Source organism: Salvelinus alpinus, chromosome 8 (genome assembly GCF_045679555.1).
Source record: "Salvelinus alpinus chromosome 8, SLU_Salpinus.1, whole genome shotgun sequence".
Taxonomy (NCBI): domain Eukaryota; kingdom Metazoa; phylum Chordata; class Actinopteri; order Salmoniformes; family Salmonidae; genus Salvelinus; species Salvelinus alpinus.
The window spans coordinates 19,871,875-19,886,157 of NC_092093.1; the positions used below are offsets into that span (position 1 = coordinate 19,871,875).

General features: G+C 42.1%; 1 protein-coding gene across 1 annotated transcript in view; it reads right to left on the bottom strand.

The window, feature by feature from the left end:
* LOC139582687 (ectonucleoside triphosphate diphosphohydrolase 5-like) overlaps positions 1 to 11,413 on the bottom strand; it is a 19,008-nt gene extending 7,595 nt beyond the window's left edge. The window contains exons 1-5 of the mRNA XM_071412900.1: positions 9,256 to 11,413; positions 1,231 to 1,520; positions 892 to 971; positions 630 to 773; positions 415 to 490 (exon numbers count right to left, since the gene is read on the bottom strand). Coding sequence (XP_071269001.1) covers positions 415 to 490; positions 630 to 773; positions 892 to 971; positions 1,231 to 1,520; positions 9,256 to 9,323 — 658 coding nt within the window. The 5' untranslated portion in view covers positions 9,324 to 11,413. The remainder of the gene's footprint in view (positions 1 to 414; positions 491 to 629; positions 774 to 891; positions 972 to 1,230; positions 1,521 to 9,255) is intronic.
* Positions 11,414 to 14,283: the final 2,870 nt, after the last annotated feature.

Below are 14,283 nucleotides of genomic sequence, written 5' to 3' on the forward strand. Positions count from 1 at the left end.
ATAAGCATTCGTTTTACATGTGTGAGAGGGCTATCATTTGTGAGACGTGGTCAAAACGCTGACAAATCAATTACACAATGACACCACACGAGGCTTGGTAAGCAACTAAATCCATTCACCACATAATTACACGTTTTTGAGATGTAACCAACACTGCCTCTAATGACAACAACCCTCTTTTTCACACAGCGTCATCATAACAGATCAGGGTAATCTACAGTAATTTAGTAAAATAGCCTCATGAAAACCAACACAATGAAAAAGAAAGAGCACAGCGAGCTGTAGAAGGAGAACAGTGACTGATGCTATCAGGAGGAGAGCACTGTAGGAGCCTGTAGGAGCCTGCCTCCGGAGTGCTGATGAATAGGTTTGACTGGAGGTTGACGGGGGGGTTATTGGGAGACGAGACGTTACCTTCATTTGTACCATCCATTATGCTGACGCTGTCGTCTGGGATGAAGAAGGGAGATTCATCAAACACGTCCTGCACCTGAGGGGTGGAGTGGGAAGATGGAGAGATGACAACAGAAATAGTGAATGTAGTGTCAACACCTTCCGCAGTGCCATACTTGATGTAATAGTGCTGTACACTAGCCCCCTATCAGATCTAGCAGTGCCTTAGCCAGTACCTGTTCCAGCAGAGCCTGGGCTTTCTCTGGGGGCAGCAGCCTGAGTCCTGCTGTAGCTTTCAGGACCAGTGGGGTTCTCTTCCAATCCAACTGCGGGACGGTCTTCTTCGCCACCTTCAGAAGCTGCCTCACTGTGTACCCACCCTGGGGAGATAATGTGGTTGTGATGATGATGATGAATTTGAGTAAAATCTATTTGGTGTTTTGGGAATATTGGAATATCACTTGCTGCGTCGACAATTACAACCACTGCTGTACTCACCATTTCAGGCATGTCTGCGTATGCTGACAGACCAGGCTTGATGGAATGGAACATCTCATTATCCAACACTGGTAACTCCTCTGTCAGACAAAATATACAAATGAACCATTAGTCAACAGAAATACTTGAAATTACAAAATCCACTCGAATCAATAAGCATTTAATCTACAATTTGCAAACATTAATGATGTTTTATGAAGATGGGCATTTAGTGTAATGTTCATTGATTAGCATCTAATAATAAACACATTTAATTTAGTTTAATAAATGGGCAATTCAATACCACAACATTGCATACAGTAACACATCTGGGAGCATCAGAATGTTAACATAACTCACCAGGGTCTTTCTGTATGAAGGTGTAGACATGGATGCGTGTCCCAGTGCTGCCAGCGTCAAACATTACCCCGTAGAAGATCCGGCTGGAGTTGGCCGGACGGCTGAGGCTGGGGAGGAGGTTACCCAGGCTGGCTGAGAAATCCAGGACAGAAGCCTTGGGCTGGAGCTGGGCATGGGACAGCCCTGTCAGAGCCAACACAACCAGAACCAGAGACAGGACCACTGCAGGTAGGAGAGGAGCCTGGAGAGACATCTTCACTCTGGCGAAGGAGCAGGAGATGAGTGTCCCTCTGATGGGTATGAAGCCAAGAGATTAGGCTAAACCTGATGGGTATCTTAGTCAACTCAACTAATAGGAGAGTGGAGACTGAGGCAGTTGTGTAGAGGAAAGTTTAGTTTAGCCAACAGCACGCTAGATAGCCTAATTGACACTGTTTCTGAGTCCTGACCTAACTGGATAGAAGATACAACTAGAAGCAACAACCAACAGAAGAGCCCCAAAGCAATAACATGCAGTTATATGCCCCTTGACCACACCCCAACTAGCCATTCACCAATCAGAAGTGAGCCCTCTGGAGGATGAAGCGCACACTTCCACCTTGACACTTCCATTAGCAGGATTATGTTAGACAAATGTACAGTACTCCCCCTTACTATGGTTCCTACATTCGCTTTTGAGCCAGAGGTGTCACCAAATCTGTTATATTCATTAGCTATGTTGTAGCTAATTGTTAGCGGTGAAAAAAGTACCCAATTGTCTTACTTGAGTAAAAGTAAAGATACTTGACTCAAATAAAAGTCACGGAGTAAAACACAAAAAATTCTAAAAGTATTTGGTTTTAGATATACTTAAGTATCAAAAGTAAATGTAATTGCTAAAATATACTTAAGTATCAAAAGTAAAATAACTCATAATTTTAAATTCCTTAAATTAAGCAAACCAGATGGCAAAATGTTCTTGTTTTTTTAATTTACGGATAGCCAGGGGCACACTCCAACACTCAGACATCCTTTACAAACAAAGCATTTGTGTTTAGTGAGTCCGCCAGATGAGAGGCAGTAGGGATGTTCTCTTGATAAGTGTGTGACTATTTTCTGTTCTGCTAAGCATTCAAAATGTAACAGCTACTTTTGTGGGTCATGGAAAAGATATGGAATTTAAAGTTTTAAAAAATCTTTAGGAATGTAGAAGTAAAAGTAAAAGTTGTCATAAATATAAATATTAAAGTAAAGTACAGATACCCCAAAAAACTACTTTAGAACTTAAAAATATGTTCACTTAAGTACTTACACCACTGCTAATTCTCAAAGATGCATTATGATGCTTTACAAGCCAAGAGTGTGCAACGCTGTCATCAAGGCGAAGGGTGGCTACTTTGAAGAATCTAAAATCTAAAATATATTTTGATTAACACTTTTTTGGTTACCTCATTAGTCCATGTGTTATTTCATAGTTTTGATGTCTTCACTATTATTCTACAATGTAGAAAATATAAAAAAATAAAGAAAAACCCTTGAATGAGTAGGTGTTTCTAAACATTTGACTGGTACTGTATATATACACACAAAAATGACAATTATAACAATAACCATGAACATTTGCATAATAATTCATCGTTACCCAAAATTCCACAATCGACACAGCCCTACTGGCTACCACTCGGCGCCTGGTTCCTCTAGGTTTCTTCCTAGGTTACTGACTTTTAGAGACTTTTTCCTAGCAACTGTGCTTCGGCCTCTGCATTGCTTGCTGTTTGGGGTTTAAGGCTGGGTTTCTGTATAGCACTTTGTGACAACTGCTGATGTAAAAAGGGCTTTAGAAAATAAATTTGATTGATTGATTTTGTTTAAATGTTTACAGGAATATCTCAAAATGTACCTAAGCTGTTGTTTTTTAATTGTGAATAAACATATTATATAACCCCACGTTATATTGGCTAACCCCATAGAACACTAACAGTATTGCAGGTGAAACCACACAGCAGCTTTCACTAGGGCTGGAGATGTCAACAATATACACAGTTCTAGAACGCTAATGTCAACTCTGTTCAAATTTCCATTGTAGTGTTGTCAAATTTCCAAGGACATAGATAGCTACAGCAGCTGCTAACTTACACTGCATGCAAAGAAATGAAAGCTAGCTGCTACCTTTATGGTAGAGGTAAAAACAGTTTCAGGTTGGATATTCGATGGATATTCGCGCTTTCAACCCTCAATAGCTTTCAAACCACTTGAGCCACAGACTCCAAATAAGTGTCATGTTGGAAAATTGTGCACAACATTGCACAGGTCTTATTTTCATGATTTGGACATTAATTCGCTTTGCAAAGCTAATAAACATGTGGAAATGTGAGCAGCATTTTGTATTCCTAGTTGAATTAGTTAGCAAAGCATCAACTTTTTTACATTTGAATTTCAATAGCTCCTTGGTCATGTGACCTACTGACCTCAAACAAGGTTCAGAATGTACAATCAGTGGGCCTACACATTGCACACCCTTTAGCTTGTCTATTTTCATCTCACATTTTTACATACATTTGTCAAACTTTCTAACTTCAATAGCTCCTTGGTCATGTGACCTACTGGACTCAAACAAGGTTCAGAATGTCCATTGACTACCCTTCTATATTCTACACCTTTTAGTTTGTCCATTTTCATCTCACACAATTATACATTAATTTGCCTGCTCTGCCCCTCTGAAGGACCGTGTCACTCACATACCTACACTTGGGCCTTCTCCCTGGGACCTTCCTGACCTCCAGGTTAGACTAGAGTCAAGCTCAACAGTGTCTTCTTTCCCCGCTGATTCTGTCAATCCTGTTCCATTGGCTGTGGTTTCGCTAGATAGTAGGTAGAGACAGTGGGAATCTCGTTCATCCATTCATGCGCTTCACTAATTAGATGATGAGGCATTTGGCTACTTCAAGAGACTCTTAATTTTGTCCCACCATTTACCCCCACTTCATTGAATTTCCTCACTTTGACATGAGGGGGTCACAGCCACCCCGAAGGTGGTTTGAGTGCGACTGCGAAGGGTAGCATGCAATGGTCAGATATCATCAAATTGACATCCATTCGAGTCACGCCCGGTGGTATCATCAGAGGCTTTTCTGTCTTACAAACTGGACATCAATTGCCGCTACTAACCTTCATCGGACTTTAACTGGGTTTTTACACCCAATCGACATCAAGTGCCAGCACAATACTTATAGGCTTGAGAACCAAATACCCATTGCAGTATCTAGCGGCACCATCGACCAGGTGTCGGAAGAAGCAAAAAGAAAATAATCATCCCCTTTCAATCATTTGCTTGCCCAGGTGGCCCTCCTGGACAGAACCATAGGAACCACCTTTACCAGCGCTTCATTGATATTCCTCACTTTGACATGAGGGGGTCACAGTCACCCCACGGGTGATTTGAGTGCGACCGCGACAGGTGGGTACGCTCCTTTGAATTTCATCAAGTTGACATTCAGTGATCCGTGCCCAGTGGGAACCTAGGCTTCTTCCGTCCATTTTATGGTTCCGCAGCAAATCAATGGGCGTGGATGGTACTACCCACATCAGATGTAGGCCTCCCTCCCCAGACAAGCTGGAGATACCTCTCCCACTTCGTAGGGCATGAGCCAAATCCATGCAATGCCCTATCACTGCGGGGCAAATGGGTTTAATCTCTGCCTCAAGTCTAGTGAGCGTAGAGGAGACCTCTCCACCTACAATGTGTGGTCCCGGCAAGCGCCATAGCTGGGGAGATCCGCGAGAAGGGCCCGGCGCACATCCAGAGTTGCCGCCGCCAACCGCCGGACCCAACCACCCACCGGTCCGCCTTCGGCACCCTGACGGACACCACCCCGACAAACCCCCACACGCAGCCTCTTGCGAGACCACGCACGAGAGAACACGAGATGGGCCGCACAACAAACTTCCAATGGTGGCGAGAGGATGGCGATGGAGCGACTCCTTCTCCAGCCACGGCTCGAGCCCAGCCCCGCTTCGCACCCCAGGCCAACCGACCCAGCCCTTAGAGCCAATCCTTATCCTGAAATTACGGATCTTTTTTTGACAATTTCCCTTACCTACATTATTATAACATGCCAGAGGCTGTTCACCTTGGAGACCTACTGTGGATATGGGTACGGCACGGCGTGAGATTTACACCCTCTCCCCCGGATTTTCCCCCGGAATCGGTCGCGTTAACGCACTGGATGCCTTGCGGCGCCCGTCTCCGCCAGTCCGTGGACATTCTGAAAGTAGTTTGAGGTCAGTAGGTCACATGACCAAGGAGCTATTGAAATTAGAAACATTGAAAAACATTGAAAATTCATGTCAAATTGTGTGAGATGAAAATGGACAGACTAAAGGGTGTGCAATGTGTAGGCCCACTGAGTGAACATTCTGAACTTTGTTTGAAGTCAGTAGGTCACATGACCAAGGAGCTATTGAAATTCAAAAACTTAAATAAATAATTTAAAAGTGCGAGATGTAAATCGACAAAAATAAGTGTGTGCAATGTGTGTCTTTTCCATCGGGTTAACTAGAAGCAGTTTTGAAAGTTTTAGGAGTAATGGTTAAAGAGCTATTGAAATTTGAAATGTTTTATTTGTCACTATGTTGACGGTCCCTAACTGCTGTTGGTGGATGTAGGGAAAACTACAGGCGAATATCCGTTGAATATCCAACTTTAATCTGTCTTTACCTCGGTGAATTCAAATGGGTACAAAAGTTGATAGCTATTTAACTAATTTCTGAAGTTGACCCAGGCTGTTGCATGACTTGCAATTGACAAACTTGCTAGCAAGCTAATCGGTGACTTCTTCCTAAGAAACCACAAAATCTATTATTGTACATTTAAAAAATGTACACATTTCTTCTAGGGCAACACATGTAGTCCCATCCATAAACACACATATCATCTAGCTCGCTCACTTAGGATGTCACTGTTCATTTCGACATCCAGCTGTTATCAAGCTAGACAGCTACTCACAGCTGGATGTCATACCTCATCAATGTTATGATCACACAAGTGACCTTATGGCTCTGTCGAACTACTGATCAAATAAACATTTATAAATCTAATGTAGATTGTTGTTTTCCATACATTAGGGTAATCCTGCTGACAATGTAAATAAAGACAATAAAAGGTTAATCCAGAGAGAATGAACATGCTGAGAAAACAAAACAATCAGCCCACCCATTTTCAGCATGTCCGATGCAGTCAGGAGAAACCCACTGTAATTATTTTTGTGCCAGCACAGCAGAAGCATATTTCTATTGTTTTGATTTTGCAACAAGTATAATGGTTTGTCTGTCAAAACAGAGTAATTTCTTAGGCAGCAAAATACCAGGCTTTAAGGCATTCCCTTATGTAGCTATTGCTTGTGGGTGAGGATTAGTCTATGGACAGATAATCTTAAAGTTTGAAACTCTGCCATTTTACTGTTCACATAGGGGCCGATTCAGACATAGGAAACGTCCTATGCATGCCTTTCCTACACACATCCCAGTAGTTGGTATAGGGCACATGAGTGGAAAGGCTAAAGCAACCGACAGTAGACGAAAGTTGAGGGGTGAGGTCCGGGGAGGTGCAACTGCGACAGCTGAAAGTTGGACTCTAATGTGGTTTTCCAACACCAAGGCTCAGATCAATCCTGCAGTCAGTGGTGATTTTAGCATGTAAATCTTGGTGGGGCAAAAAAACGAATATATAGTTGAAGTAGGAAGTTTACATACACAGCCAAATACATTTAAACTCAGTTTTTCACAATTCCTGACATTTAATCCTAGTAAAAATTCCCTGTTTTAGGTCAGTTAGGATCACCACTTTATTTTAAGAATGTGAAATGTCAGAATAATAGTAGAGAGAATGATTTATTTCAGCTTTTATTTATTTCATCGCATTCCCAGTGGGTCAGAAGTTTACAGACACTCAATTAGTATTTGGTAGCATTGCCTTTAAATTGTTTAACTTGGGTCAAACGTTTCAGGTAGCCTTCCACAAACTTCCCACAATAAGTTGGGTGAATTTTGGCCCATTCCTCCTGACAGACCTAGTGTAACTGAGTCAGGTTTGTAAGCCTCCTTGCTCACACACACTTTTTCAGTTCTGCCCACAAATTGTCTATGGGATTGAGGTCAGGGCTTTGTGATGGCCACTCCAATTCCTTGACTTTGTTGTCCTTAAGCCATTTTGCCACAACTTTGGAAGTATGCTTGGGGTCATTGTCCATTTGGAAGACCCATTTGCGACCAAGCTTTAACTTCCTGACTGATGTCTTGAGATGTTGCTTCAATGTATCCACATAATTTCCCCCCCTTATGATGCCATCTATTTTGTGAAGTGCACCAGTCCCTCCTGCAGCAAAGCACCCCCACAACATGATGCTGCCACCCCCATGCTTCAAGGTTGGGATGGTGTTCTTCGGCTTGCAAGCCTCCCCCTTTTTCAAACATAATGATGGTCATTATGGCCAAACAGTTACATTTTTGTTTCATCGGACCAGAGGACATGTCTCCAAAAAGTACGATCTTTGTCGCCATGTGCAGTTGCAAACCGTAGTCTGGCTTTTTTATGGCGTATTTGGAGCAGTGGCTTCTCCCTTGCTGAGCGGACTTTCAGGTTATGTCGATATAGGACTAATTTTACTGTGGATATAGATACTTTTGTATCTGTTTCCTCCAGCATCTTCACAAGGTCCTTTGCTGTTGTTCTGGAATTGATATGCACTTTTTGCACCAAAGTACGTTCATCTCTAGGAGACAGAACGTGTCTCCTTCCTGAGCGGTATGACGGCTGCGTGGTCCCATGGTGTTATTACTTGCGTACTATTGTTTGTACAGATGAATGTTGTACCGTCAGGCGTTTGGAAATTGCTCCCAAGGATGAACCAGACTTGTGGAGATCTACAATTTTTGGTCTGAGGTCTTGGCTGATTTCTTTGGATTTTCCCATGATGTCAAGCAAAGAGGCACTGAATTTGAAGGTAGGCCTTGAAATACATCCACAGGTACACCTCCAATTGACTCAAATGATGTCAATTAGCCTATCAGAAGCTTCTAAAGCCATGACATAATTTTCTGGAATTTTCCAAGCTGTTTAAAGGTACAGTCAACTTAGTGTATGTAAACTTCTGACCCACTGGAATTGTGATAAGTGAAATAATCTGTCTGTAAACAATTGTTGGAAAAATGACTTGTGTCATGCACAAAGTAGATGTCCTAATCGACTTGCCAAAACTATAGTTTGTTAACGAGAAATTTGTGGAGTGGTTGAAAAATGAGTTAATGACTCCAACCTAAGTGTATGTAAACATTCAACTTCAACTGTAAGTGGAATGCATGCCAGCAATGTCACTACACAACACAACACTAAACAATATATTAATTGCACTATAACGGTGACAAAAGGTGCCCACAAACTGTTAGGGCCTACACATAAAGCTGTCCCAACAGCAGTCCCAACATTTTACCACCGCTATACCTGGTTATCAGCGGAGCCTTATCTGGCAGTGAAACAGTTTATTCAGCCTCATTTACCACCTTTAAAAAAAACATAGCTAATATGGATGACTTGCTTAAACAAAATGTGGTTTCTAATGACAATTGAGATGGACAAACTATGGCGGTAAGGGGATGACAAGCGGATAAGAGGTTAGTTAGTCAATGTAACTATTTGTTCAGCACTTTTGAAATGTACAGCAGCAGAATTCAGAACATGGGTCGTTCTTACAGTGCTCTCCCTGTACACCAAGTTAGAACCGTATAAAGGGAGCATATAAGCAGACAATGAAAGCTCTTACAATATTCAATGATTACATTTCTCTAAAACAGGTTATAGGCTACAGTAGAACAGTCAGACCAGTGGGCTAAATTTAGAGAGGTAAATAGACTAAATTATTAGGGTGAGGCACATGGGCTACTAACATCTTACTACACAACATACACTTGGTATTACTTTCTACAGTATACATATCTCCCTGGCATATTACATCATTTATGAAGCAGCACACAATACATTTTTGGACTCACATTGTTGTGCTTGGCTCACTTGAACAGGAAGGTGGCGGGGCGGTCCTCCGAGTTAACATTGACAGCATGGTCAATGTTGAATGTTTATCATTTTAAACTTGGAAAAGAGCCCCTTAATCCCAGATCTGGGACCACACAGCTAGTCACTGATTCCTTCCAAACCACTCTTTATGTAATGTTAATGTCCAATGGCCAATGAGCAATGATACACTTATCTATAATTTCTCTTCATATGACAAGGATTAAAAAGGATTTGCCAGTAGATTGTCGACTTGATTCATGATGACTGCTAGCTAAGATTTTGAAAGTATGACGTTGACATGATCAGTCCAATCAAAGCTACTGTACATATAACGTGATTTGACGTCATTTTATCTCTGGCCAATGACCTTGAGCCTTCTTGGATGGGCACTTCTATGGCAGCAGCCAAAGGGCAAGAATTTTCAAGGTTTCCTCTTACACTTGGCAGTGACGTTAAGTCCCCATGAGTGACAGAACACTGAGCCAATCACTGCGCAACGCTCCGTATTTTCTGCTGGCTTGCCCCACCATCACAGAAAGCACTGAGCTAGGCTGAAACACCAGCATTTTGGAGCTGCCTTACTCAAGAAAACAAAAAAGAGACCATCTTTGTATGCGGCTTTATTAACTCAATATATATATTATTTTTTACATTGTTTGCAAACTGATATGTGACACGTATTAATGCCAAAATAACAGGCAAGCCCAAGCCCCCGCAAAAATGTTATAATTATGTGTAGTTATTTTTGCTAAAAATGTGGGTCTCAGAACAGGTGGGGCTCTGTCTGTACAATGTACAATCAATTAGTGAGAAAGAACATCAACTCCATGTAGGGGCAAGTCGGACAATTTTATTCCCATCATGCACCACACTTTGAAAGGCGGTGACCAACGATGGTCATCGACATGACAAAAGTGATCCGTTTGAAGACGCCCAATCAGACTTACCGTACGCAGGCATGTAATGTGCTCTACATGTGTGGCTACCTTTCGAGGCACTGAATAAATTCAGAGGAAGAGGTGAAGTGTGAGGGATAACTGGGCCCAAAATCTGGCTTATTAAAGGCTTATTTGCTACGTGTGGCTTATTTGGTCGATTAGAAGTTTCGTAGTGATTAGGTTGTTACAAGTGTATTGATACAACTAGGACACGTGACATCCCAACAACTTTCAGAAAAAAATAAAACTTCTGTTTTGGAGTTGCACAGTCATAAATCCCACCAAGTTCAATTTTTTTCTTGAAATATGATTTTAAACTTAACCCTAACCACACGGTTAACATTATGCCTCAAGCTAAATTCAAACCAAAAAGCACTTTTTTTCCCCCCATAAATGTTTACAATATAGCTAATTTTGACATGGTGGCTGTGATTACTAGTGGAAACCATTGTGATGGGCGTTCAATCGCATATCTGCACTCTCATTGGCTAGAATGGTCCCACCTGATCTTGCCTTCTCCAGACTGCCTTCCATTTTTCAAGACATTTATTTTAATTGTTAGAGTGGCCACTTGAGTAATCTGTGACAAATATGTTATTATAAACTGGGTGGTTCGAGCCCTGAATGCTGATTGGCTGAAAGCTGTGGTATACCACGGGTACAGTATGACAAAACATTTGTTTTTACTCTTCTAATTACTTTGGTAACCAGCTTATAATAGCAATAAGGCACCTCAGGGGTGTGTGGTATATGGCCAATATACCACGGCTAAGGGCTGTTTTCAGGCACTCCACGTTGAGTCGGGTGGTATAGCCGTGGTATATTGGCCATATACCACACCCCCTCGGGCCTTATTGCTTGAATCAACCGCTAAAAATCCTCCCACTTGCCGGCCAACAGATTCTCATTGGGGTTTCAATTTCATCTTAAAGTTGCACTATGCAGAAATCGTGCTGCCATTTCCTGGTTGCTAAAACTCTAATAGTTTTAAGATGGTACAAAGATTCTCAAAAATACTGTCTAAACCACTGTGAAATATTTTCCATAACCAAAAACATTGTGTCTGCTGTTTAAAGCTGCTGTACAAAACCGAAAGTAAAAGATGAAAAAAAACAATTGACATCGCTCACATAGAACAGATCTACAGCTTCTTAGACTTGATCTATAAATCACATTTCAAAAAGCCATCCCTTTAAATGTGGTGTACCTTTATTAATTTGAATTTGTTGACAGACTCAGTAGAATACATGGAGAAAACGGGTTTAGAATATACAGTGCATTCGGAAAGTATTCAGACCCATTCTCCACATTTTGTTACCCTACAGCCTTATTCTAAAATGGATTAAATAAATAAAAAATATCCCATAAGTTTTATTTTTTTTTGCAAATGTATACAAAATAAAACAGAAATACCTTATTTACATAAGTATTCAGACCCTTTGCTATTGGACTCAAAATTGAGCTTAGGTGCATCCTATTTCCATTGATCATCCTTGAGTTGTTTCTACAACTTGATTAGAGTCCACCTGTGATAAATTCAATTGATTGGACATGATTTGGAAAGCACACACCCGTCTATATAAGGTCCCACAGTTGACAGTGCATGTCAGAGCAAAAACCAAGCCATGAGGTCGAAGGAATTGTCCGTAGAGCTCCGAGACACAGATCTGGGGAAGGGTACCAAACAATGTCTGCAGCATTGAATGTTCCCAAGAACACAGTGGCCTCCATCATTCGCCCGGCGAAACTGAGCAATCTGGGGAGAAGGGCCTTGGTCAGGGAAGTGACCAAGAACCCGATGGTCACTGACAGAGCTCCAGAGTTCCTCTGTGGAGATGGGAAAACCTTCCAGAAGGACAACCATCTCTGCAGCACTGCACCAAAGCAGGCATTTTTTAGTAGAGCAGCCAGACGGAAACCACTCCTCAGTAAAAGGCACATGACAGCCCGCTTGGAGTTTGCCAAAAGGCACATAAAAGACACTCAGACCATGAGAAACAAGATTCTTTGGTCTGATGAAACCAAGACTGAAATCTTTGGCCTGAATGCCAAGTGTCACATCTGGAGTAAACCTGGCACCATCCCTACAGTGAAGCATGGTAGTGGCAGCATCATGCTGAGGGGATGTTTTTCAGCGGCAGGGACTGGGAGACTAGTCAGGATCGAGGGAAAAATGTATGGAGCAAAGTACAGAGAGATCCTTGATGAAAATCTGCTCCAGAGTGCTCAGGACAAAGGTCTACCTTCCAACAGGACAACAACCACCATCGATAAAAAACAGTACTGTGCAGCCGTCTTCATCAACCTGGCCAAGGCTTTCGACTCTGTCTATCACCGTATTCTTATCGGCAGACTCAACAGCCTTGGTTTCTCTAATGACTGCCTCGCCTGGTTCACTAACTACTTCTCAGATAGAGTTCAGTGTGTCAAATCGGAGGGCCTGTTGTCCGGACCTCTGGCAGTCTCTATGGTGGTGCCACAGGGTTCAATTCTCAGGCTGACTTTCTCTGTATATATCAATGATGTCGCTCTTGCCACTGGTGATTCTTTGATCCACCTCCACGCAGATGACACCATTCTGTATACATCTGGCCCTTCTTTGGACACTGTGTTAACAAACCTCCAAACGAGCTTCAATGACATACAACACTCCTTCTGTGGCCTCCAACTGCTCTTAAATGCTAGTAAAACTTAATGCATGCTGTTCAACCGATCGCTGCATGCACGTTCCCACCCGCCTAGCATCATTACTCTGGACGGTTCTGACTTAGAATATGTGGACAACTTCAAATACCTAGCTGTTTGGCTAGACTGTAAACTCTCCTTCCAGACTCATATTAAGCATCTCCAATCCAAAATTAAATCTAGAATCGGCTTCTTATTTCGCAACAAAGCCTCCTTCACACATGTTGCCAAATATACCCTCGTAAAACTGACTATCCTAACGGTCCTTGACTTCAGCGATGTCATTTATAAAATAGCCGCCAAAACTCTACTCAGCAAATTGGACACAGTATATAACAGTGCCATCCGTTTTGTCACCAAAGCCCCATATACTACCCACCATTGCGACCTGTATGCTCTCGTTGGCTGGTCCTCACTACATATTCGTCACCAAACCCACTGGCTCCAGGTCATCTTTGCTAGGTAAAGACCCGCCTTCTCAGCTCACTGGTCACCATAGCAACATCCACCCGTAGCAAGCGCTCCAGCAGGTATATTTCACTGGTCACCCCCAAAGCCAACACCTCCTTTGGCCGCCATTCCTTCCAGTTCTCTGCTGTCAATGACTGGAACGAATTGCAAAAATCACTGAAGTTGGAGACTTATATCTCCCTCACTAACTTCAAGCATTGGCTGTCAGAGCAGCTTACCAATCGCTGCAGCTATACACAGCCCATCTGTAAATAGCACATACAACCAACTACCTACCTCATCCCCGTATGTTTTTTTCTGCTCTTTTGCACACCAGTATTTCTACTTGCACATCCTCCTCTGCACATCTATCACTCCAGTGTTAATTGCTAAATTGTAATTACTTCGCCAATATGGCCTATTTTTGCCTTACCTCCTTACTTCATTTGCACACTGTATACAGATTTTCTATTGTGTTATTGACTGTATATTTGTTCATCCCATGTGTAACTCTGTGTTGTTGTTTTTGGTCGCACTGCTTTGCTTTATCTTGGCCAAGTCGCAGTTGTAAATGAGAACTTGTTCTCAACTGGCCTACCTGGTTAAATAAAGGTGAAATAAAAATAAATACAACAATTGAGAGGATCTACAGAGAATGGGAGAAACTCCCCAAATACAGGTGTGCCAAGCTTGTAACGTCACACCCAAGAAGACTCACGGCTGTAATCACTGCCAAAGGTGCTTCTACGAAGTACTGAGTAAAGGGTCTGAAAACAAGCATTTAAGATTCGTTTAAATAAAATGTGCATAAATGTAAAAACCTGTTTTTGCTTTATAATTATAGGGGGGAAAAACTACTTCATCCATTTTAGAATAAGGCTGTAACAAAATGTGGAAAAAGTCAAGGGGTCGGAATACTTTCCGAATGCACTG